At 42.6% G+C, this 22375-nt stretch overlaps 1 protein-coding gene across 3 annotated transcripts in view; it reads left to right on the top strand.

The window, feature by feature from the left end:
- The window catches only part of LOC111833434 (ubiquitin carboxyl-terminal hydrolase 31-like), a 32714-nt gene extending 20374 nt beyond the window's left edge, over positions 1-12340 (top strand). For 2 of the 3 annotated variants that reach the window (XM_023791698.2, XM_023791696.2), the window contains exons 9-17: positions 102-196; positions 3756-3833; positions 4176-4305; positions 5042-5161; positions 5657-5876; positions 6178-6336; positions 6713-6865; positions 7152-7187; positions 7283-12340. In XM_023791698.2, the coding sequence (XP_023647466.1) occupies positions 102-196; positions 3756-3833; positions 4176-4305; positions 5042-5161; positions 5657-5876; positions 6178-6336; positions 6713-6865; positions 7152-7187; positions 7283-8757 (2466 nt within the window). In that variant the 3' untranslated portion in view covers positions 8758-12340. The remainder of the gene's footprint in view (positions 1-101; positions 197-3755; positions 3834-4175; positions 4306-5041; positions 5162-5656; positions 5877-6177; positions 6337-6712; positions 6866-7151; positions 7188-7282) is intronic. The other variant, XM_023791697.2, reaches the window with a different exon arrangement.
- Positions 12341-22375: the final 10035 nt, after the last annotated feature.

The raw sequence follows: 22375 nt of genomic DNA, 5'->3' as shown, positions 1-22375 counted from the left end.
TACCATTTCATTGTCATCCTTTGTTTTTGTGCTCATACAATGGGATAAAACACATGTGTAGAGGTGGGAATGTAGTGGGTGAAGCCTTCTGTTCTCGGCAGGTGGGGCCATTCAGCCTACGGGTGGTCGGAGTTGTTGGAATCGCGTACCTTTTACCTCAAGAAGAGCAGCCTTTGTGTCACCCCTCGGTCGATCGGTAAGCTTTCTCTCCACAATATTCTCCACACCGCTTGACTACAGTCCTCTCAGATGGTCATCACCAGAAGCAATACGCTAATGACCGAGAGACATCTCTGCAAATTGTAGATATAATTGCTCGGATGATGATTGAAAGGCGATGTGTGGCTCTGTGGGCTAGGTTGCTGTACCTGTGACCAGAAGAGTGATCCCAGAGTGGTTTTACGTTTATAGTGCTGAGCTGCCGAACATGGCCTTTAATGCCCAGTTTCTCCAAGGACTGGCTTTCCCTGATTTCTCAAAGTATGTTATTTGGAATAAAAGCGTCTCCTAAATAAATAAAATGTTAATAAATGCATTTTCTTTGTAGTTAGTGGTGCTTTTCCAGTGCAACAGGTTCTCTCCCTCCCTTTTCCCTTCGGGTACTCTCCCTCCCTTTTCCACTAATTTGCAGCCGAGTACCAGTACCAAAAGTTCCAGTACCAGAAATACCAAAGCAGCCAGGGTAATTTTTGGGGTGGCATTTGTAAATGTGTTCATTGTTGACTGGTTCCTCTGAAACGCAATACAACTGCCATCTTGAAAAACATTATTAACTCTGAAAACAGTGATAAACTTTTTTTTTTTTTTAAAGTAATCTATGTTTTTTTTTTTTTTTAAGTAATGTATGAGTGGACAAATGAAGAGACCCAAAGCTGTAACTGCGACCTGGTTGGAAGAACCAGAAGTATGGATGGCATGACAAGAAATGAAATAAAATGTTGCTATAATATACTAGAGCTGCAAAAAACAAACAAACAAACAAAAAAATAATTGATCAAATATCGCAATGTGATTTTTGTTGATATTGTTGATATTTATAAAGGGGGCGGCATGGTGGTGCAGTGGTTAGCACTGTTGCCTCACACCTCTGGGACCTGTTGCCTCACACCTCACACATCTCATGCCTCACACCTGTTGCACTGTTGCCTCACACCTCTGGGACCTGGGTTCAAATCTCCACTTGGGTCACATGTGTGTGGAGTTTGCATGTTCTCCCCGTGTCATCATGGGGTTTCCCCCCACAGTCCAAAGACATGCTGAGGCTAATTGGAGTTGCTAAATTGCCCTTAGGTGTGCATGTGTGAGTGACTGGTGTTTGAGTGTGCTCTGCAGTGGGCTGGCTCCCCGTCCAGGGTTGTTCCCTGCCTCATGCCCATTGTTTCCGGGATAGGCTCCGGACCCCCCGCGACCCAGTAGGATAAGTGGGTTGGACAATGGATGGATATTTATAAAGCAAAAAATGAATTCTGAATAAACCCAATAAACCCATCTAGGAGTGATTTAAAAAGCAAGGATTGATTGACTTGGAGAATGTATGCAGAGGTAATGCAAAAGCAGTGACACTGAACTTTAAACTTAAAAAACATACTATATAATCTAGAAAAGGAACAACCATTAAAATTGCTGTGCTCACTAAGCTTTATTTCCATTGACAAAGTAAAAATCTATTAGTGAAATTAAACCCCCCCACGCTATAATGTCCGGACAGTATGAAGGCATGAAAAAGCCTGATCTCTAACCAGCTGTGACGGTCCTTGCGATGTGAAAATTGCAGCTGTGATGGTATTAATATTGCACATAGTCTAGACCTATAATGAACGACAGCCATTTTTAAAATTCAGTACAAAACCCTTAGCCTCGCGTTGTGATGTCACTGAGCGCGAGTACCAGGTTTTATGCCAGTGGAAACCTAACACCTTGGACTGCCTTACATTTGGTACTTTATTGAAGTGAAGTGGAAAAGTGTCCTAAGTGAGCTGGGCTGCAAGCTGTTAAATAGAAATCTTACGTAAGAAGACGCTGCAAGATAAACACGATAAGGGAAATTTCTCAACATTGTCTTCAGTATTTCTCGGTTTTTCTCAAAAATAAAAACCGCTCAATGGCAAGACATGCCCATTACTCAAGAATTAAAATGTGAATTAGTGTTTGTCATTTATATAAGGGGTAATGGCTATTTCCATTCCTTCTATAGAACTTCCAGTGCTGTGTTCCTATGCAGGTACTTCCAGGCTGGAGGTTTGCAGAATCACTCCACATCCACCTTAGGATGGCGCTGTGTGAAAAGTCCAGTCTAGTTCTTTTATCATATTTACCGACATTGTTTAACCTGCAAGATAAGAAGCTTATCTCACAGTGACTAGGGGAAGTGAAGTGTGGTTGCCAGCTGGGTAACACTGTGGGCTCACTCTTCCGGTTCTGTGTCCTGTCATATGCAGGGTGGGCGGGGCCTTGCCTGTACTTCCTGTTGTCTTGTGGGCTTCCTCTGGCTGCTCTCGTTTCCTCCCGTGTTCCAGGACCATGTGGACTGGTGTCTGTAAAAGGCCCCCTTAGTGTCTTTAGTATGTGTTTGCCTGTTCCTTGCTGCACCTCCATTTTGGGGTGTCTCTGGCCTTGTTCCCTGTGCTGCCTGGGACAGGCTCCAGGCCCCTGGATAAATGGTTATAGAGGATGGATGAATGATGAGAAAGCTACGTTTGTACTTTCTGGTTAAATCTCTGTGTTTTTGGTGGTTGATTTTATAATCATTTCACTGATGCATAATTTAATCATGAAATTATGGTATGAAGCCCAGGTTTGAAATGTGATTTAAAATGAAGATGTTGTTTTTTTGTAGTCATCGTTTTTGCTGTATGGTAACTGATATATCTAGGTGACCAGCTTTTGGAAGTTGTTGGAGTGCAAGTGAAAGTCTGTTTGCTGAGATTTTATTTTCTTTTTCTAAGAAACTAGCTTTTTCATTTGACTAAAAAGTAAAAAAAAATGCAATACTGCATTACTGTGGGATGTATTCTAATCTGTCCTGACTGCTTTGGCATGTTTTCCTTAATTTTTAAATTTTCCTCAATTTTTTTTTTTTAATCTGCTGAAATATGTCCCATTTAACAACTTATTTGGTGGGCTAAAGACTGTTTTTTTTTTTTTTCCTGCCTTCATTTGCTTGTTGAAGAATTTTGCAAAGGTTGCCACCCTTTGGGCTAGAGGGCAGTGATGGCAGTGAAACAATTTCAGTCAATAAAACACCATAAATTATACAAGAGTCTCATGTAATTTGTAGTGTTACCATAATCAGTCAATGGGTTTTTGGTCTCACTAAAACAGATGTGGTTTCTTCAGATTTATACGTCCAGTTCCCATGTCTCTGGGCTGCTGTTACGGGTAATAAGCTACTTGCTTTAAAACTCCAGGATCGAATGCCAGCATGTGTCTTGACTCTGAGGGAGATTAACTGTGCTGAACAGACATTACAAGAGCTGGTGCCTATGCTTAGAAAGGGCTGCGTGAGCTTCCCACAGAAGCATATGCCCCAGCTGTCAACATGACTCTAGACCACAGCACTGCCCCTCTCTTCTTTACCATATTACACTGTGCTATCAGTGATCTTTTTTCTGGTCTCTTATATTAGTGGTTATATGGTAAGGACAGTTGCTGCTTGACATGGCAGAACAGAAACCATTCTCCAGTCTCCTGAAGTCTTCCCAGCTTCTTTTGATGGGTCTGTCCTTGAGTATTTCAGCCTTATCTTTTCTCTGCAGGGTGTACAAGTCCTGTGGCCCAGGGGGCCCTCCACACGTCAAGATAGTAGTAGAATGGGACAAAGAGACCAAGGATTAGTAAGTGGCAGTGATCTGAGAATTTTAGCCCTGTGCTGGAAGTATCTCCCGATTTTTAAATTAATTAATTGATTTATTTTGTTCCTGTTTCTGTAGTTGTACGTTTATCTGACAAGTCACAGCCATTTAGTTGGGGGTAATTTTGTTTTTAAACATGAATAAAGTACATTAAATGTTATATTTTGACATTACATTAGTAGAGTAGAATTTAGGAGGAGATGAATCCAGTGTGATTATTATTTTGTATGGGGGCTGTTTGCCTGTTATTTTCTCCCACGTCGAGGCCAAGCATTAAGCTGCCACCCTAATGCCCCCCACTCCCCCCCCCCCCCCCCCCCGCAGCTTGTTCGGTCACACGGAGGACGAGTACATCCCCGATGCGGAGAGTGTGCGTCTGCAGGTGGAGCAGCACAGCCACCCCCAAGTCTGCACCCTGGCACAGTGCTTCCAGCTGTACACCAAAGAGGAGCAGGTACCCAGTCCCCTCTCTGTGCACTCATAAGGTGGCTGGAGAAGGCGTTGAACTCCAGCAGCCACCAGGGGGCGCCGTTGTTACACGTCAGTTTCCCTGAAGCCATACATTTATACGTACATACATTTTTTTCAGGAAAAAATTTATATATTTTTGATCAGCTTTGCAGACTTGTTGGTACTTTTACGTTTGTGTTACCTGAATCTACTTGCAGAAACTCATTCAGAAATAACTTTTCATTTTGAAGTACAACATGCATTAAATGGTAGCCTCAGTCCAATTATAATTTACAATTTTGAATTTACTTACTTTGTATTGAAGCTTCAGTAGACAAAATTGATTTGTTAAATTAAATTATTAGATAATCAGGTTCATTAATCCTCAGGTTTAATCCAAGAATTGCAGGCAATTATTTCTTGGGAAAGTTATATCAGCGACTGATTAACATCCTTTTGTGCATTCAAACACGCCGAATAGTCTGATGGAAATTGTGGTAATTTAATTTTCATACAAAAAAGATACCCAACTATAACCAACGTTTCTGTATTAAGACTTAGACCTGCTTTGAATCAAGTGAACCTTTTTTTTTAGCAGTAATGGTAAGTAATTGCGACTGGCACAATTGCCTTAAGCTGGTTAGTTGAGAGCTTGGGTTTAACCTCGGTTTGGCCGTGCTGTTGGCACGTGCCAGTGTCCGTGCTCTGTGGCTGGAGACGAGTTGGTGCGTGTGTTACAGCTGGCCCCAGACGACGCCTGGCGCTGTCCCCACTGCAAGCAGCTACAGCAGGGCAGCATCAAGCTCAGCCTCTGGACCTTGCCGGACATTCTCATATTGCACCTCAAGCGCTTCCGTCAGGTATGGAGCGGAGCACCTACTGTCAGACAGTGCTGGATTATTTATGAGACTTCTGTTTCCAGAGTAGGTCGTCATTCTGCCTCAGAATTTAGTTTCATTTTTTTGTTATTCAAAACAGAGTAAAGACTTCAAGGAGACTGTGAATTAGGGTGGTGTGTGGATTCGGACTATGTGCCTGTAATCGGAAGGTCGCTGGATCAAATCCTGAATCTGACAGAATGATGCCACCATTGGGCCCTTGAGCAAAGCCCTTAACCTCCAATTGCTCCAGGGGGCGCTGCACGCTGGCTGACCCTGCACTCTGACCCCCAAGGTTGAACTCACCTGTATGTGTCTGGGTGTCTCATGGAGCACAAGTAGGGATAGGTGATAACGCAGTTTAAAGTGTCACTATTGAAATGCACGTGTGGAATATTGCAGCTGCCTGAGATGGTCCAGGTTTTTGGTGCTTGGGTCTGCCTCATCCTTCACGGTTGTGCGTGGATCTGCTTCCAGGACCGGGACCGGAGGATGAAGATCCAGAACATGGTGAAGTTTCCTCTGGTGGGAATGGATATGGCTCCGCACATGGTGAAAAGGAGCCAGAGCAGCTGGAGTCTGCCCTCGCACTGGTCGCCCTGGCGACGGCCCTATGGCCGAGACCCAGAAGACTACCTTTACGACCTGTACGCAGTGTGTAACCATCACGGCACCATGCAGGGGGGGCACTATACAGGTGATGTATACATGCTTCTGGCTTAGGATAAACTCATTTGTCTTAAAGTCTGTCTTTTTTTACTGTTTTTTTTTATTCTATTCAAACACTAGATACAACAGTAGGTGTTGTAATGGTGTATAACAGGGTCTGAAAATTTACTAGTTAGATTAAATGTGTTAAATATGTACCTGCCTACCAAGTAATTCATGTATTTTTCTTAACTAGGTTTTCCTTAAGTGGATAAAACCTCTCCGCTCTATATTATCTAACTCTGATTCTAAAAAAATCATAAATATTTTGATTGCTTGTATTTTTTTAGCATATTGTAAGAACTCCATCGATGGACAGTGGTACTGCTTCGACGACAGTGATGTTCAGCTTATTCCCGACGAAGACGTCTGTAAGGAGACGGCCTACATCCTGTTTTACCAAAGGAGAGCCACCATCCCATCCTGGTCAGCTAATAGCTCGGTGGCAGGTGTGCATCTTCTTGGGAGAGACAAGCTTTATGCCTTTTCATAGCTGAACAGCAGGATAATGTCTCCATGCTTGTTTGAAATCCCTAAATCTGATAGAAAGCTATGCTGACTGATTATCGATATCATATATTCATGTTCTTTTGTTCCGGTGAGAATGCTTACAATGATGAGTTGTACCTTCTCCATTGTTTGGGCTTTTTTGATGAGAACAGGCCCTGAATGGATTACTTACGCAAACCGTACCGAGAAAATTTATGTACCTCTCTGTTTGAGCTTTGGAATCTCCCTATTCAGCTCTTTATCACACAGCAACGAATCATGACACGCTCATGTATTTCTCTTCACGTCCCCTCTGCTGCCCCCTACTGGCCCAAGGCTCCACCAGCTCCTCCCTGTGCGAGCACTGGGTGAACAGGCTCCCGGGCAGTAAGCAGCCCAGCGTGGCGTCCGCCGCCTCTTCCCGCCGCACCTCGCTCATCTCGCTGTCGGAGTCGGTGGAATTCACAGGGGAGCGCAGCGAGGACGATGGTTAGAAACAAACGTTCCCATTCATATCCCTAACATCTCCAGAAAGCTGTATAACTGGGCAGATTGTAGCCCGATTTAATGTTACTGCTGACAAAGGAGCTACTGTATTATACAATATTAAAATGTCACTGGGTGTAAAGCTTTGAGTAACATTGTTCCTCTTATTAACCCTTCTGATTTAGATTATGATTCTAACTCTTAACAAGTCCAGACTGATGACCGTGAAGTGTTTGTTGTCAACTGTCTTTTTCTGTTTTACCTTTTCTGTATTCTTTCTAACCTGTAGAATGTCTGGCTAACAAAGGATCTGCTACCATGCTGAGTTAAGAGAACAAGCATGCCTTCCTCTTATCTCAACTATCTATCTAGTCCCGTATCAGTGCATTAGTTTTAAACCTTCTTGTCCTTTCTTTTAAGGGGGATTCTCGACCCGGCCCTTTGTGAGGAGCGTCCAGCGGCAGAGTTTGTCTTCTAGATCATCCATTGCCAGCCCCCTGGCAGTGAGTGAGAATGGGACCAAACCGTCCTGGTCCCTCTCAGCTAAACTGCAGATGAGGTCCAATTCCCCTTCACGGTTTTCTCTAGATTCTCATTCGTCCCCTACATTGGAGAGGATAGGAGAGGCGTGTGATGACAAGGTCTCCACGTCCTGCTTTGGCAGCTACAGTAAGCACGAGAGACATTCCAGCGGCAAGGCGCCGCTTGCAGTCATGGACGGTGCCATAAGTGACGACGGCGGTGGGAAGAGGTCTCTGGATGAGGCCTACTGCAAAGCCCCATCACAGTCTGACAAGAGGAGCTCCAAGGCTGAGCCTGATAGCCACAGTCAGGCCACATCTGCAGACCACGCGGCCTCCAAGGAGCAGAAGCATCGATCCAGCTCCGTGCCGAAGTCTGAGAGTGCGCCGGCTAAGAGAAGCTCCTGCAAGGCTGCGGTGGAGTCAGAAAAAAGCTCCAGAAGACGGCATCCTGCATCTTCTGCTCACAACTCGCCAGCATCCCAGGTGTCCTCCAGCCCCCATATCAGGAGCTCCACCAAGGCGTCCAGCTCCAAAGACAAGAGTAACTCCAGCAAGCCCGGGAAAGCATCTTCCGGAACACCCGCCAAGAAGGAGCCCCCTCATGGTCAGGAGGCCGTACTGTCAGCCGCATCCCAACACAGGCAGCGTCTCTCCTCCACCCCTCAGTCGTCGGCCTCGCCCTCCCCCACGCGCAGGAAGATTTCATCGGGGGCTGAGAGAAGCTCGGCCTCTGGGAGGAGTAGGCTGGCGGAAAGAAGCGCCAGTCAGGACTTAACAAGGGCAAGCACCTCCGCCGAGAAGCTCGGTGGGGCGGCCCCCCGGACCGGCAGCGCCGCCCGCCCCTCCCTCGCGCACAGCTCTGACGGCAGGCGGGCCGACGGCAGGACGGTAAGGAGTTCCAGCAGCAGCTCCTCCGTTACCAGCCTCCGATCCTCCAGCGTCTCCTCCAGGGACCTTCGCAGGAGCAGTAAGTCGGAGGATAAGGGCCTGTCCTTCTTCAAGTCGGCCCTGCGGCAAAAGGAAACTCGCCGATCAGCAGATTTCGGCAAGACCGCCATCCTGGCCAAGAAGGTCTCTGACGGGACGGCTAAGTCGAGTCCTGAGATTAAGAACAGTACAGCAGGGGCGGGAGAGGGGTCAGGTAAGACTGGCCAGCAGATGGCGCCAGAGCCCCAGCTGGGCAAGGCCTCATCTAAGACTTGCACACCTGTCAGAAACTCTGTACTATCTACTGGCAAATCGAAGTCTTCCGTGTCCGAGACGACTCAGTCTCTTGGAAGTGGCAGAAAGCCAGCCGATAAGACGGGGTCCTCCAGAAATCTTTCTTCCAGCACACAATCTCCAGCACGAGCAACACAGAAGCCTCAGTAAAATTTTGATTTGCGGTTCATTTTTTTTTTCCCTGTGATAAAACATTTTTTGTTGTGCCTAATATATACACAGTATATTTTTCTTTCCTAGAGATAACGTATAAATTATTAAAGCGCCTTTCTATTCATTAAACAAACCAAAAGAATTGATCTGGTTAAAATAGATCTGGTGCAAGGGTATATTATTGTAAATGGAACTAAATACTAAAGATTGTGTTTTTAAAAAGCACTTCACAGGTACTAACTTCTGGTTTGTGTTTAGGAATGGCACGTGTGCATAACCGCACAGTAACTGTAATATACATAAAGCATTTAAGAGGTAATTTCAGGTGACATGTGCATCAGTTGATCGTGAGGGTTTTACAGGTCTGGACAGAGTAAAACCTTGTGCTGTTTCAAGGGCAATATTTCACAGTGACTTTTTTTTATTGGCGAGGCTTTTCAGTGCACTTTATAAATGTTATGTAATTTCAACAAAACTGTAATTATTGGCTAAACACTGTATTGCCTAAAAATCAAGTGTTTTATAAAAGTAGTGTTGTCTATAAAAGGAGAGTGGCTCAGATTGTATGAGGCACTGTTTGCACAGCACTGAGCAGCTACTGAGTTTTATATTTTTATTGTCGACAGGATAAGCGCTGTTATTAAACAGGTGGATTCGAGCCATCCTCCCTGGCTTATCTTACTGGAAAAATTAGAATAATTTTCCTGACAGTAGAATGACCTTTCATTCCAATTAATTGGGCCTGTTGGAAGCCCCCTATTGCATTTATTAGTGTGGCATTTAGCTGATATCCATATCGCACAATCCATACGTGTGGACGACACACGGCCTTTCTGGAAAGTTCTGCTGTTGACTGCAGGTCCAAAAGAATTTTAATGAAAAACACAGTCAGTCTTTAATTAATCAGACGTACTGTGTGGAATGTTTGAAAGGGAGAACATAATTTAATTTATGATTACCTGTCAGGACGTTATCCCTTAATCTGTTTCAGATTGTTCCGGTATTGTTTATAATGGTTATATACGCTAAGTTCTTCAAATTTTCAGTTTATATACCCGCAGCTGTAAAGAAATACTATGCTTACACTTTATATTTAACTGAATTTATAAGGATTGTAATAAAACTAATAAGATATTAATGCTTTTTTAATCCTCGATTTTGTTTTTACGATCTCCCACCTCCTGTTACTCTAAATCAGGTGGGTAAACTCTCCTTGCAGTTCTTGTATGTTCATGTAGATATATATATATATGTATGTAATATGTATATATCTGATGCATGTAATGCTTTCTGCCGACATGCGGGTGAGTTGCTCAGTGGCAATTGGCTTAATCGGGGCAGCCCATCTCATCCATCCTCTCGATTGGCTGTTGAGGAGGGATAACAGGGAGGGGCAGTATGTGTTCTGACATGTGAGGCGTGATCCCCCCACCCTCAAAGTTTTGATAGGCATCACATGAGTCGCAGACAGAGCTCCCCGCTGGAGACCCACCATCGGCGGGCGGGCTTGAGCTCAGAGTGGTCTTTATTCTGCCATTGGAGCCAAAAGGTCCACTGCTGTCGGCTGAATCTGCTTTCTTCTATCAGGGCCCGAGTGGGGGTGCGTAAAGTTCGCGAGCTGGGCACCATTATAATGACCTCCTGGCAGTACTGTAGTTATGGCCAAAATCCCTTGGGAATTATTCAGAGAGGCAGAAGGGATGGACGTGTTTCAGCTCTGTGTGACTCCTCACATTCAGCCGGCGCTGCTGCTGTCTGCCACGGTTTATTTCCGTTTGTTTATTTTCTTTTTTCTTTTAATCCCAGTAACGCTAATCCTGTTTTATAGTACTCACACAGGTGCACTATAGTTTAAATTTTCTAATAATCAAAAACCCAATTTCCAAAAAAAGACAATGCAGTCCGTCTTTTGATCGATGTATATAATTGCTAGTCATAATTAAGTTTCGCCAAAAAGCTTGTTCTATTTTTGAGTGCAGCACTTACAAAGACTGATTGGCTTGAAAGATCGATTTACTTTTTATTGTGTGTGAATGAGCGGTACTGTGAAATGTTGCCCTTTTACCCACGATCACGTCTCGCTTTGCGTTCGCTGTCAATGCTGCCAGTGGCTTTCTGCACCGGACCGATTTCCTACAAAAGGCATCTACATGCTTCGGCTCAAGGTGGCGGACCGGACGCTGCGTTACGGCACCTCCGCGTTACGGCACCTCCGCGCTGACTCAGTGGTGCGCCTTTGCACTGTGGACAGCTTTTGCAAGCGCTTTCTGCCATTGTCCATTTTGTCAAGTTGGATGAAAATACCATTACAGCTATTGTGCCCCTTTTTTTGTTGGCTTTCATGTTTAGGAGGAGCAAACAGCTTGCCAATGCACTGACTTTAATACAGAAAAGAAATGCAGTTTAAAGATTTATGGAAGCAATTTTGCATGATACTGCTGATGCATGCACCAAACTATGCAAGCGACTGTTGGTAATGGCTGCACTGAAGTTAAAATGCTAACATGTAGGATTATATATATATATATATATATATATTTGTATTGTATTTTTTAAATGCCAGCAACAGAGAGCATGAGTGGTCCTCTTAAATGTTTTATTTGCACATTATTGAATTGCTCTTGGAACTTGTGTGAACGGTGGGTATTGCTAATTTGCATTAAACAAGTTACTCCAAGTCTCTTACATAACTAGAAGTTTTTTCCCCCGCATCCATTTCTTGTGGTAGGTTTTTTCTGAAGGCTAATACCTATTACAGTTGTGTCTGAATATTTGTGCTTTCAGTTCTGCCAAAAAAAAGAAAAGCTATTGGTCCACCCTTGGTTTTGAAATAAGTATTAATTCAGTCTGAACCAACATACAACAAACCCAAGGCTCTGCGTTTCAGACAATTCTTAATTTTTTGGTCACGATGTTGATTGCAGACACTGCAGACATTTGGCATTAATCCGGGATTTTGTTAGTAGGCCTAGTGTTCGCAGTTGACTGCCCTTAGCACTCAATTAATGAATCACACCTTTATTTTGTCTGTTTCATCAACATTCATTTATTGTATTTTTTGTTTCCATGTGACATTTGTTTACAATGTTTGATTATTTAAAGAAATATTTCCGCTTATGTTCCAAATTTCAGTGTTGTTTGATATTGTTTCCCCCATCATTTTTGGCCCATTACAACATTAAAACATTTTAAAAGCACTTTATGTTCAGTATGCAATCATAATGACATGTTAGCATAACGTGCACTATGAAATTTAGAATATTATAGAATCTGTTTTGATGTCATTTTGCCTGTACAGCAGAAAAAATAGGTATTGAATAGGTATTCCGAAACTGTATAAAATAATGTATGAGTATGAGAATATCCATTAATCAAAAACAAGAATAATTTAACATATGCAACATAATTTATGCTGTCTGACAACACATAATTGCGTTTTAATTTGTGTTTCAGTATGTTTGCACTTTTGTATATGAAATATTTATCTTTTTCAACAATGATTTTTGAAGGGGAACATGTTCATCAGTTTGTTTACCAATGAAAGGACGACAAGATGTTAAGTAATAAAAAGTCAGTTTTTTTTTTGTTGGTTTACTTTTGTAAAAAAAAAATTTGATTGTGTTTGTTTCTGCGCTTTGAAGGCTAGTTTTGAGAACTTTTCTTTACATCCACTGGGTGGCGCTTTCTGACAGTTTTTTTTTACTCCTCCAGGATACAGCTACGCTTTCTGCATGGGGATAAAGATTCTTAATCTAATTTCACAACAATCTACTGTGCCTGGTTCAGTTTAAGTTTAAGTTAGACATCAAGCTTTCTTTATCTCACCTCAAAATAAGTTTTCAGAAGGAAAGCTTTTGTCTGTCCCCGTTTGCTTTTCCATATTGAATGAATTACATTTTTATAAAAAAAATTTAAGGTTTGTAATTTTACCACCGACATTTTCAACAACACAGCAATAAAAAAACATGCTATTTTTTAAATTGAAGGCCTGGACGATTCTGCATTTTGGTACAGACTGTCTTCCCCCCACTCACCTGCCCCTGTTCCAGATATATATGGGAACGGAACCGAAAGAGCTACTGGCCCAGCCTCTTGTTGCGGTACCAAACCTGGCCCCAGCACTCCCCCTTTGGGTGTCCCTAGCGTATCTGACCCTTTTCAACACGATGTACGGCAGAGCTGTTTCAATGCAGGATTAATGTCCGTCCTATATCTGCGTACTTGGTCACTGTTCTAATAATACTTATAACCCAAATCAGCGGATAAATACGTAATGTGAGCAGCAGGCAGTATATTTGTCACGGGGTTTAATGAATGTAATGAATATTATTAGGATTGCTGTGAGTTCCGTATTTCTTTAATGTTCACTTAGGCCTATGTAAGCCTTTATTTATGTGCTATGTTATTATTTGCTTACCTGCAGTCCGTTTTGCCAGTTTAACGCATTGTACAGCTAGATATTTGCTTAAGTAATTCCAATTAAGTGTCGTGTTGATTATAGCTGTCGCTACTTCCTAATTAGGGGGCACTATTTTAGAGAAGTAGATGGACTTGCTTGTAGTTGTGAGTTCAGGAAAACAGCCACAGAACACTACCTTTCTGTATCCCCCAAGGTGAAATAAAGCTATTTTGATATCGGTATGATTATTTGTGTTTAGCGTGAAGAGCTGGAGACGGATTCGGGGTTAAGTGCTGTTCTGCGCGGGGCCTAATTTTTCGTTGCTCACGCTCATTCTCTCCGGCGTTCAGTCCAGCAACACTCGAGGCTCCTCAGAAAAGGTGCTAAACCGCCCACTCCGGGCTGTAATCATCCTTTGTGTTCAGTCGTCTCCCTTTCGGTGCGTCTCTCAGCAGCTGTAGCCTCCCGTTGCCGTGATAATTGGGGTGGCTCCATTCACCTAATCATTTAGAGGCCAGGAGCGGCACGCAGCTCCGCGAATTAGCATTTTTATTCAAAAGAAATGCAGCGCCGCGATTCAAGCGGGGTTAAGCCTCACTTTGTTACGCACTAGCCCACGGGGATTATTATGGGAAATGCATCGCGACATTTTCACGATGATTCACAACAGTGTGGAGGATGTTTGGCTTTTTCCTTCGTCCTTTCTCTCATTCTTTTTTTCGTGTTTCGATTGCTAGCTTTGGTACTCATGAACAGATTTCTGGGTTTTATGAGAAGGTCTTCACCTTTGTGGCTGTGCCACGTCAGTGTGTCCCTCTGTAGATACTACTATATTCTTATTACTGTTACAGTGTTGCATTGCTTGCGATTTATTTGTTACATGCATGGTTGAAAATGAATGATTTTTTGCTTTGGTCTGAGATGCACTGAGATGCCTTTTGCAAACTGAAGGTTTGATCGGCATGTGGTAGGACATTAACACATACAGCAGTTTGCTTTGGAAAAACATGGCTGGATTCCTCGTACTTGTATCCATGAGAAATAAGAGGTCATGTGTCACATGGCATCAGTGACTGCGTCAGTCCGCTCTCTTAGAATGCCCAAGGTTCTGCCAAACTTGTGCTTAGCCAGGGGCTCCTAATGGAAGTGTCAGTCTTCATTGAAGGAGCTTGCTTCGGCGTTTCACAATTGATAAGCTGGACCCTTACTTGACCTTACTTGTTAAGGCTATTCTACAAAAAAATTGTCACATATTGTCTGTGTCAGTGTTTGTTCCTACATTGATTGATGTCTTGTAAAGGGATAATACTGAAAGTTTTTAGCTATTTAGTTATATATTTAACTCCAGTGAAATATCCAAAAGCGTGAAGTAACTTCGCTGGGTAACTTTATTGGTAACTTGTTTTACATCGTTCTACCACTAGATGGCACTCCAGCATGGCGCATGTTGTTACAATAACGATGAGATGTATGCGTGCTGGCAGGACGAATAACAGAAGTGATAGAGTGAGTTGGCTCTTGCACACATGCAAATGCCCATTTATTTATTCTGTGGGAGAAGATATTAGATTAGTTAAAGTCTGCATGCTTTGGATCACGTCCTCTGTGTGCGTGCGATTAAGTTTGTAAAATTGGTAAACTTTTAGCCTTTCTTGATTACTGTTCACAGCACCAGTTATTGAATTTAATTATATTTAATTCTCGCTTGAGCAAACATGCTCTTTTAGGATTTTTGCTGTTAGATTGTTAGATTAATCAAATTCTCAGAAATACAGGAAATGCAGGTTTTCTAATTATGTTTGGGGGGGGGGGGCGGTCTTCGACGGGCCAGAAGAACTAAAACACGGACCTTATTTGTAGGGGTGAAACAGCATTAGCATTTTAGTTAATAAATCACTGATAAATACAGATGCGATGTGTTAAGTCTTATCTTGTGCGCAGCATTAGCATTTCCCAGCAGCACTCTTGTCGGCATGTGACTGCCCACAGTATCTGCGACTACAGCGGTCACATATAAATCCGCATTGATTACTCTGTAGCTATTCCTGCATTTTCCAGGATTTGTCGCTACACGGCCAGCTACACGTGCCGGGTTATTGCTGTATTAATTTTCCTTTGTCCGCGAAAACACGCTCGGGTTTTATTCTCCGTGTTCAATAATTTCGAGCCTTGCAGTAAAATAGGGGGAAAATATACGTAATGTTCCTGTGGGTTTATCTGCTTTGTATTCCCCTATTTGACACCACCTGAGAGTGCCGAGGGGGAACTTTATAACAAAATCAATAGTAATTGATTCCTCAAGGCTGGGGTAAAGGAGCCTTTTTAACAATCTAATTTAGCACTACGTTGGAAGACCTTGAGCCTGACAGTCCAAGGCAGTTACAGTCGTAGGTCTCTTGGCTTATACTTTATATGCATGCAGTAGGGGCACAGAGCAGCTAAATGTCACCAGTGTGTCCTGTACTGTAGCCACAAATTCTGCTTAGAATACTGTCCTTTGAAGTGCTAATGTGTAGTTTCTTGATCGGAAACCCAAAGGGGCTGAAAGTGACATCGACTTGTCGTCGTGCTTCAAGGCAGTGTGCAATGGCCAGGAATGCGCCACCCCCCCCCCCGCCCCCGATATTGCTGCCACGCAATCCTTTGCATCACCGCCTGATAGGAGCTGTCATCCAGATTTGAGGAGCCGAGGACGTCGCTGGCCAGACGTAGCGCTGCATAGCACCTCCGGGGTGATGAATCGCAGCGGCTTCCTCTGGCCTGTGGTGCAGTGCTATATTCTAATAATCCTCGCTTGACTTTGCTGGCTGGGCGGTTGCAGCGGCGAGCTTCTGTCTGCGCTGGGCCCCTTGTCTTCTCCCACTGCTCCCACAGCTACCCCGCTTGTCTACATGCTTGCCTTTGACACTCTCGTCACATGACCTTCACACCTGCCCTCTGTCTCATCCTGATTTGTTATTTTTGGAGCTGTCCTATAGTCTGTTGTCTAAAAGGACTCCTCACCTCTCCATTTTTGGGCACCAGTGGCTTGTCATTTAGAAGATGGAATTTCTTCATTCACTTTTTTTTCTTGAAGGCCGGAAGAGTCCCGAGCTCTGTTATTTTAACTAAAAATAGTTGCTTCACTAGACTTTAGACATTTCTGGTGTTTTTATCGCAATGACAGGGTCAGGATCTGCTCTGAGGGGCCCTGCATTGAATCCAGCCTTACTTTCTGATTTCAGATACTCAATGTAGGCCAGTCTTTGCTGTTTTTTCGGGAAACTCTTGTTGCAAGTGAATATAATATTGCCGGTTTTCATGGATCGTACCTTGTGGTCTATTGCTGATATTCTTTTATAGTTCATAGTAAACAAATCATATATTTCTTGTGCAGTTTTCAGGGACTGAACATGAGTGAATGATTTATCTGGTATTCAGTAACCATAGACGTATAAATTAATAATTCAAAAGGGCTAGAAAATTGTTATAGTGTGCCGTTTGTGAGATATTCCCATCCAAGACCAAGACATTTTTTTTGTCTGTTCCATTAACTGTGATTTATTGGCATGTATTCAGAATGCTAGATTTCAGAGTGATGGAACAAATGAGAAAAAAATCATTCCTAATATGACAATCGTTTGTAATCCTCGATCTTCAGAGAGCGCTGCTGTTGACTGAGGATATGTTATTTCTTGCCTTGTGTCAGCAGTTTAGCTCTCCGGAATTAATATAGGTTCCTCTCCACATCCTTTCTGTCTGGCTTGCTTCTGATGATGACCATTTTGTTCTGTCCAATCTCCCATGAAGCTTACAGGCCACATCCACATCACAGACCTGGCATAGCACCTTCGTGAAGCAAACCCGATATTCACAGAGGAACTGCACATAGTTGTTGTCACCCACTGCAAAAGAAAAACATTTGATTCTGCCTCCTGGCTTTCATTTCATTTTTTGGGCTAACTAACAACCCCGTCCATCATCCAGCAGAAATTTTACAATGTTCTACAAGATAAAAATGCTTCCTTGGTATCTGCAAGTGATAAACTCAAGCCAGGGCCGGACAGCTGGATGGCACCTATATGAGAGAACCAGTGTTTGTTGTTGATTTCCGCATGGATTTCGACGGCGATATGCAGACAAGTGAGATCACCTGTGCCCAGAAAGCATTGGAGCGAAGCGGAGCAGTGCTGATCATGGTTTATATCGTCTCACGCAGCTTGAGCGGTTTTCCTGCCTCTGCAGTGCATTAAATGGACCTTGGTTTACCGTCGCAACTTTATGGATCTCCTCTTGGCAGGGGAAGGCGAAGAATTCAGAGCAGCTTTAGAAACTGGCCACCTGAAACCCAACTGTCGGACAGCATGCTTAGTTCAGCGTCTTCCTCGCCAGGCTTAACAAGGCCGAGGCTCTCTGATCAGTAATCAAAGCAGGCTGTGTGCTCTGCCCCAGAGCCGGGTCATTTGTATGGTGGAATGGCCTGGCAACCCTGAGGGGATGGAAGATCAAAGTTGTCATCCACCGCCGGTCACAAGGAACTCCGTTTATTGCTTTTGTGAGGCTGCTGTTTACTCTCCACAAAAGCCCCTCTGCTCAAACTTGTGCATGTGTTTCTGCAGGCGCCGTTCACACCCGACCGGCTGAGTAACGCAGCCTTCTGTAATAGGAACTGAGGATTTTGACTCGCTTCTGCGTTCAGGCCGCATGATTTTCATTTCCTGGGCAGTGGCAGCTTTGCCAACCTGACACTTGATTTGTGTAGCTGTCTCTCAGGTGGCATAGGTGCGAAGCTGTCAACAGGGCGGCGCTCTGTCACAGTGGCATCAGCATGCTGACGAGGCCTGCTGACGAGGCCTGCTGACAGTCCCTGGGAGGCTGCTGTCCTCATAAAGCCAAGCTTTGCTGGTGGTGAAGATAGTTCTAGTAAATGAAAGGGATTTTATTTTCTCTTTTGACGGCTTAAGGTGAAACTTTTCTTCTTTTTTTTTTTTTTTTTTAAACTTTCCTGTCAAATATAATAAATTGTTTCCAGGCTCCAGCTCTCTCTATCTAAAGCAGCCTTTTAATTTTTAAAAATTGCTGTTTTTATTGTTATTATTTGATGTAGATTTTCCACTCTTCTCTAAAGTGGATGAAAGCGCGGTATATAACTCTACCCTTATACTTTCGAAGGGCGTATCAAATATGTAGCACCGTTAATAGACTAAATGTGCTCCATTTAACTTTGGCTCCTGTCTACTCAGAATATGAAGTTTTGTATGAAAGTGTGATAGCAGATTCCCTCATCTTCTGGTTGGGCTGCTTTGCTTGGCACTGGATCGTCAGTGAAGCTTTGTTCATCCGCACTTTCACGCTACCTGCTAGCACTCTGGGCACTGAACTGTCTCACACCATCCCTTTCATGTTTGCACTACTGACAATTAAACAGTAGTCGATATGTGGGGGAAATTTCATCTGTCTGTCAACGTGGTACGAGCTTGCAGTGGGGGGCGACTGTCCTTCGTTCTTTTTCTGTAATGGTGTAGCCTCTGGAAAAGCATTGAAAGAATGGCCAATCAGTTGATTCGTTGATGATGCAATATATTATATGAGCGAATCAGTGTCAGATGGTTCCTTCAGGGAGTTTCTCCAGCCACTTGCCCATAGCTTGTCTCTAATCACCAGCCTCTGAATGCTTAGTTCCCCGAACACAAAAACAATTACCGTGCTTAATGGCTCAACGTTCGAGCAGAATCAGATGCTGTCGTCGAACCTTAAGAAACGTCCACTTTTCGGTTCGGTTATCGTGGACTTGTAATGGAGAGACATAATTCATCCCATAAATGGACTGTCTGAGGGGGCACCGTGTTGTGAAAATAGGCGCGCTAATGAATTTCGTGCTGCCTTTTCAGCGTGACCTGCCTGGCAGACACATCTTCATATGTCATTGCGAAGAAAAGCGTCTATAATATATTTGTGTAATATGATCTTCAGGTCAAAGGTACAATTATCACAGGTGTTTTTTTTCTCTTCATATTTCAAATAAATGGAGGCGATATTTAAGAAGTGGCTATATAACGCTTGTATAAATGTGACACTGGCATTGTGTGAGTTCTCATGGTGATGTATGGTCCTGTCAGACCTGATGCTAATATAGAAGGGAGATGGCATGTGCCTTATTAAACTATCGGGCCATCATTTATTTATGGATGATTGTATTAAAGTAATATTAATATTGCCCAGGGCTGAGAAGAATTATGAGTTAATATGATTTTTCTTCCTTCTCTTTTTTCTACCATTGCCTATGATAAGGTTAAATCTTTCATGAAATCGGTTTTTATTTTTCACCCAGTCCATTTCTTTGCCTTTTGACTTCCTGGATATACGCTGCTCTGGTATGTGACACAAAAGGCCAGGAACAGTAGAGGTCAGTCCACTTAATGGAGGAACAGGGACAGGTATAATCTGATTCTGTTGTTTTTCACCTTCTGGCCAATAAGATTACGGCGGGGTGTTCACTTGAATAATTTGCCAATATCCTCCAGAGGTGAAAGTTTGCCAATTTTTTTTTTGTTCTTATGCATTTGATGAATGGTCTCTACTAGATTTTTTGTATTGCACCATTTTATTCCTGGAAAATATATGGTTATTGCTCGACCATATGGCTTTTCCTGCAGACCACAACCACGCTTCCTACAGTCTTTTGCATCTGTATTTTTTTGGTTAACCAGTGAACTTGAAATAGCTATTTCTGATTTTAAAAATCTGAAATTTGGCATTGTGGCGAATTACCAGATGGAGGGAAATCTGTTCGCATTTCTGCTCGAAACCTAGTCGACTCATCAGTATTTGAGTCCTGTGTGTATTTCAATATTTTTGAATTTGTTAATGTGGAGCTTGATTTGCCTTAATTAAGTGCTGCATTAAAGTCTGCTGTATTTTAATGCAGCTGTTCTACACAGGTGCTTCTTTTAGGAAATCGTATATGTCAAGGAGAAGTGGTGTAGTTAGAGAGAAAAAGGGACTTAATTGAATTTTTTTTACACCTGTTTCAATTACATGGCATGTCTTTTCGTCTGGAATCCGGAGACTTTCCACATCTCCTCCCATTATCAGAGGGGCTTTTCATTGCTTATTGGCCTTGAGGCATCAGCAGACGATCTTTTGTTACTGATCTTCTTGCCGGTCCCCTGAGGCAACTTTTTGTAATTTATTGACCTAACATTTGTACTTGGTCAAAATTATAAAGGATGAGGAGTATATTCAAACAATGCAGTTTCATCTAAGGTAGCTGCATTTTTGATTCAAGATCTTATTTGTTCATTTGACCCATTTCGCTTGGTTTTATTTCAGATTGTGTAACCTCACACAAATTATTTGGAGAATGCTTGACACTGTGTGGTATTACAGTGATAACAGTGCATGCAGATTCAGACTGAGTAGAGACAGTATAGCGATTTTTATGATAGTACGATCATCATGGGTGTTTTTTCTGCATTATCAACATGCTTCCCTGTGTTTTATGAAAATAATAATTTCTCTGACTTTTTATAATTACCAGAAACGACTATTGATTTATGTGTGGCAGGATGCATTACTTTGCAGGTCGTTGGAATAATTGCATAAAAAAAATTCAACTCAGTATGATGTTGAATGTTTGCACAAAATGTCCAAACGAGAGTAGGGTCTCGTGTGTGTGTGTGTGTGTGTGTGTGTGTGTGTGTGTGTGTGCCCCACAATGTGATAAAAACCTGTTATTTTGATGGAACATTTTTTCTGTCTTCACAAGGGGGAAAATCAATTTTATAAAAATCTGTGACTGCAATGAAAAAGCTAAAAATGCCAAAAGACTTGTATTTTGTTTAGATACTTATGGTTAAGGTTAGGGCTGGGTAGGGGTTAAGGTTGTGGAATTTGGGTTTTGCCCATAGAAATGGATGGACGGTCCCCACAAAGATATGAATACAGGTGTGTGTGTGTGTGTGTGGGCTGGGCGCTACAATTTCTAATAGTCTGAGCCAATCCATTTTAAGGGGAAGCCCCAGAAGAATGCAGTAATAGATTCATTGCAGTCAGATGATTTTACATGTTGCCTGGTATGTTCAGCACTGGACAGTTCCTGCTTGGTCCTCCTGCCCGATGCATTTGCTAGTGCTCTTGAGCTCTTCTGTTGCACTACACCAGAACTGCCTAATGGAACTTGTAACCACAGCTTGTCATAGTGTGTGCTGGCAGTGTCATTCCCTGTTAGTGAAGCTGTCCATTTCAATTGCTGACTTTGGCTAATGGGTGATGTAACATGCATGTTGAGTTGAGAGCTAGACTGAGGCTAAGTAATTATTGATAACAGGCTTGTTATATAAAGGTCCCTCTATAGGCCAGAACAGATTGTTGTTGATCCACCGCTTATTAACTACAGACTGATGCTTTTTATTGAATAAATTTAGATTTGCAGTACAGATGCTCCTTGCTTTACCACGGTTCGACTCTTTTGAATTTTGATCGGTTTCCGGGCTAACGATATGCCGTACGATACTTTCTACTGATGCCGGACGACGGCAGCTTCTACGCAAGCCACGCTTCCAGTCTCTGAAGCGATTGTGAGCGTAAACATCTCATACAGTGTTTAACAACATATTGTATAGTTAGCTACTTATTTATTTATCATATGCTTTAATATTCTGTTCATGATATTTTCGACTTTCAATGGGTTCATCGGAATGTAACCTCATCTTTATTTGTCACCCATACCTACAGACAGTGCTGTTAAACTCGTATAACGGCTATGATAGGCAGTGTAATAATTGGAACATGCACACATTGTCAGTAATATTTGGCTTGTTGCAAATCTCATAAACCTCATCATCCAATTAGCAGATCTTTTGAATAAGACTCAGTTACTAATGCTCCTGTTGGCCCTGTACAGATTTTTAGAAGCTTTAATAACCCAGGGGCAAACATCTGAGCAGCCGTCCACCATATAGCTCCGGCGTGTTTCACTCCAGAGTTTTTCGTATTATTCCTTTTATCATTATGTGTTATAATTTTTGACTCAAATTTGAATTCTGGATCAAATAGGATTTTGTGAGATAATACAATGACAATGAGTATAGTGGTATTTGTATATGTTCCTTTAATTAATTACATGTAAAATATAATCCCCATAATTTAGCAGTCAGTTTTCAAATATGCAGTATCCTAAATTGCAGTCTCTGAAAATGATGGCAAAAAAACATTTTTCATTAAAAAAAAAAACCT

The sequence above is a fragment of the Paramormyrops kingsleyae genome, chromosome 5 (assembly GCF_048594095.1).
Source record: "Paramormyrops kingsleyae isolate MSU_618 chromosome 5, PKINGS_0.4, whole genome shotgun sequence".
NCBI lineage: Eukaryota > Metazoa > Chordata > Actinopteri > Osteoglossiformes > Mormyridae > Paramormyrops > Paramormyrops kingsleyae.
The sequence above is the reverse complement of the archived record's forward strand: the minus strand, read 5'-3'. Positions and strand labels throughout refer to the sequence as shown.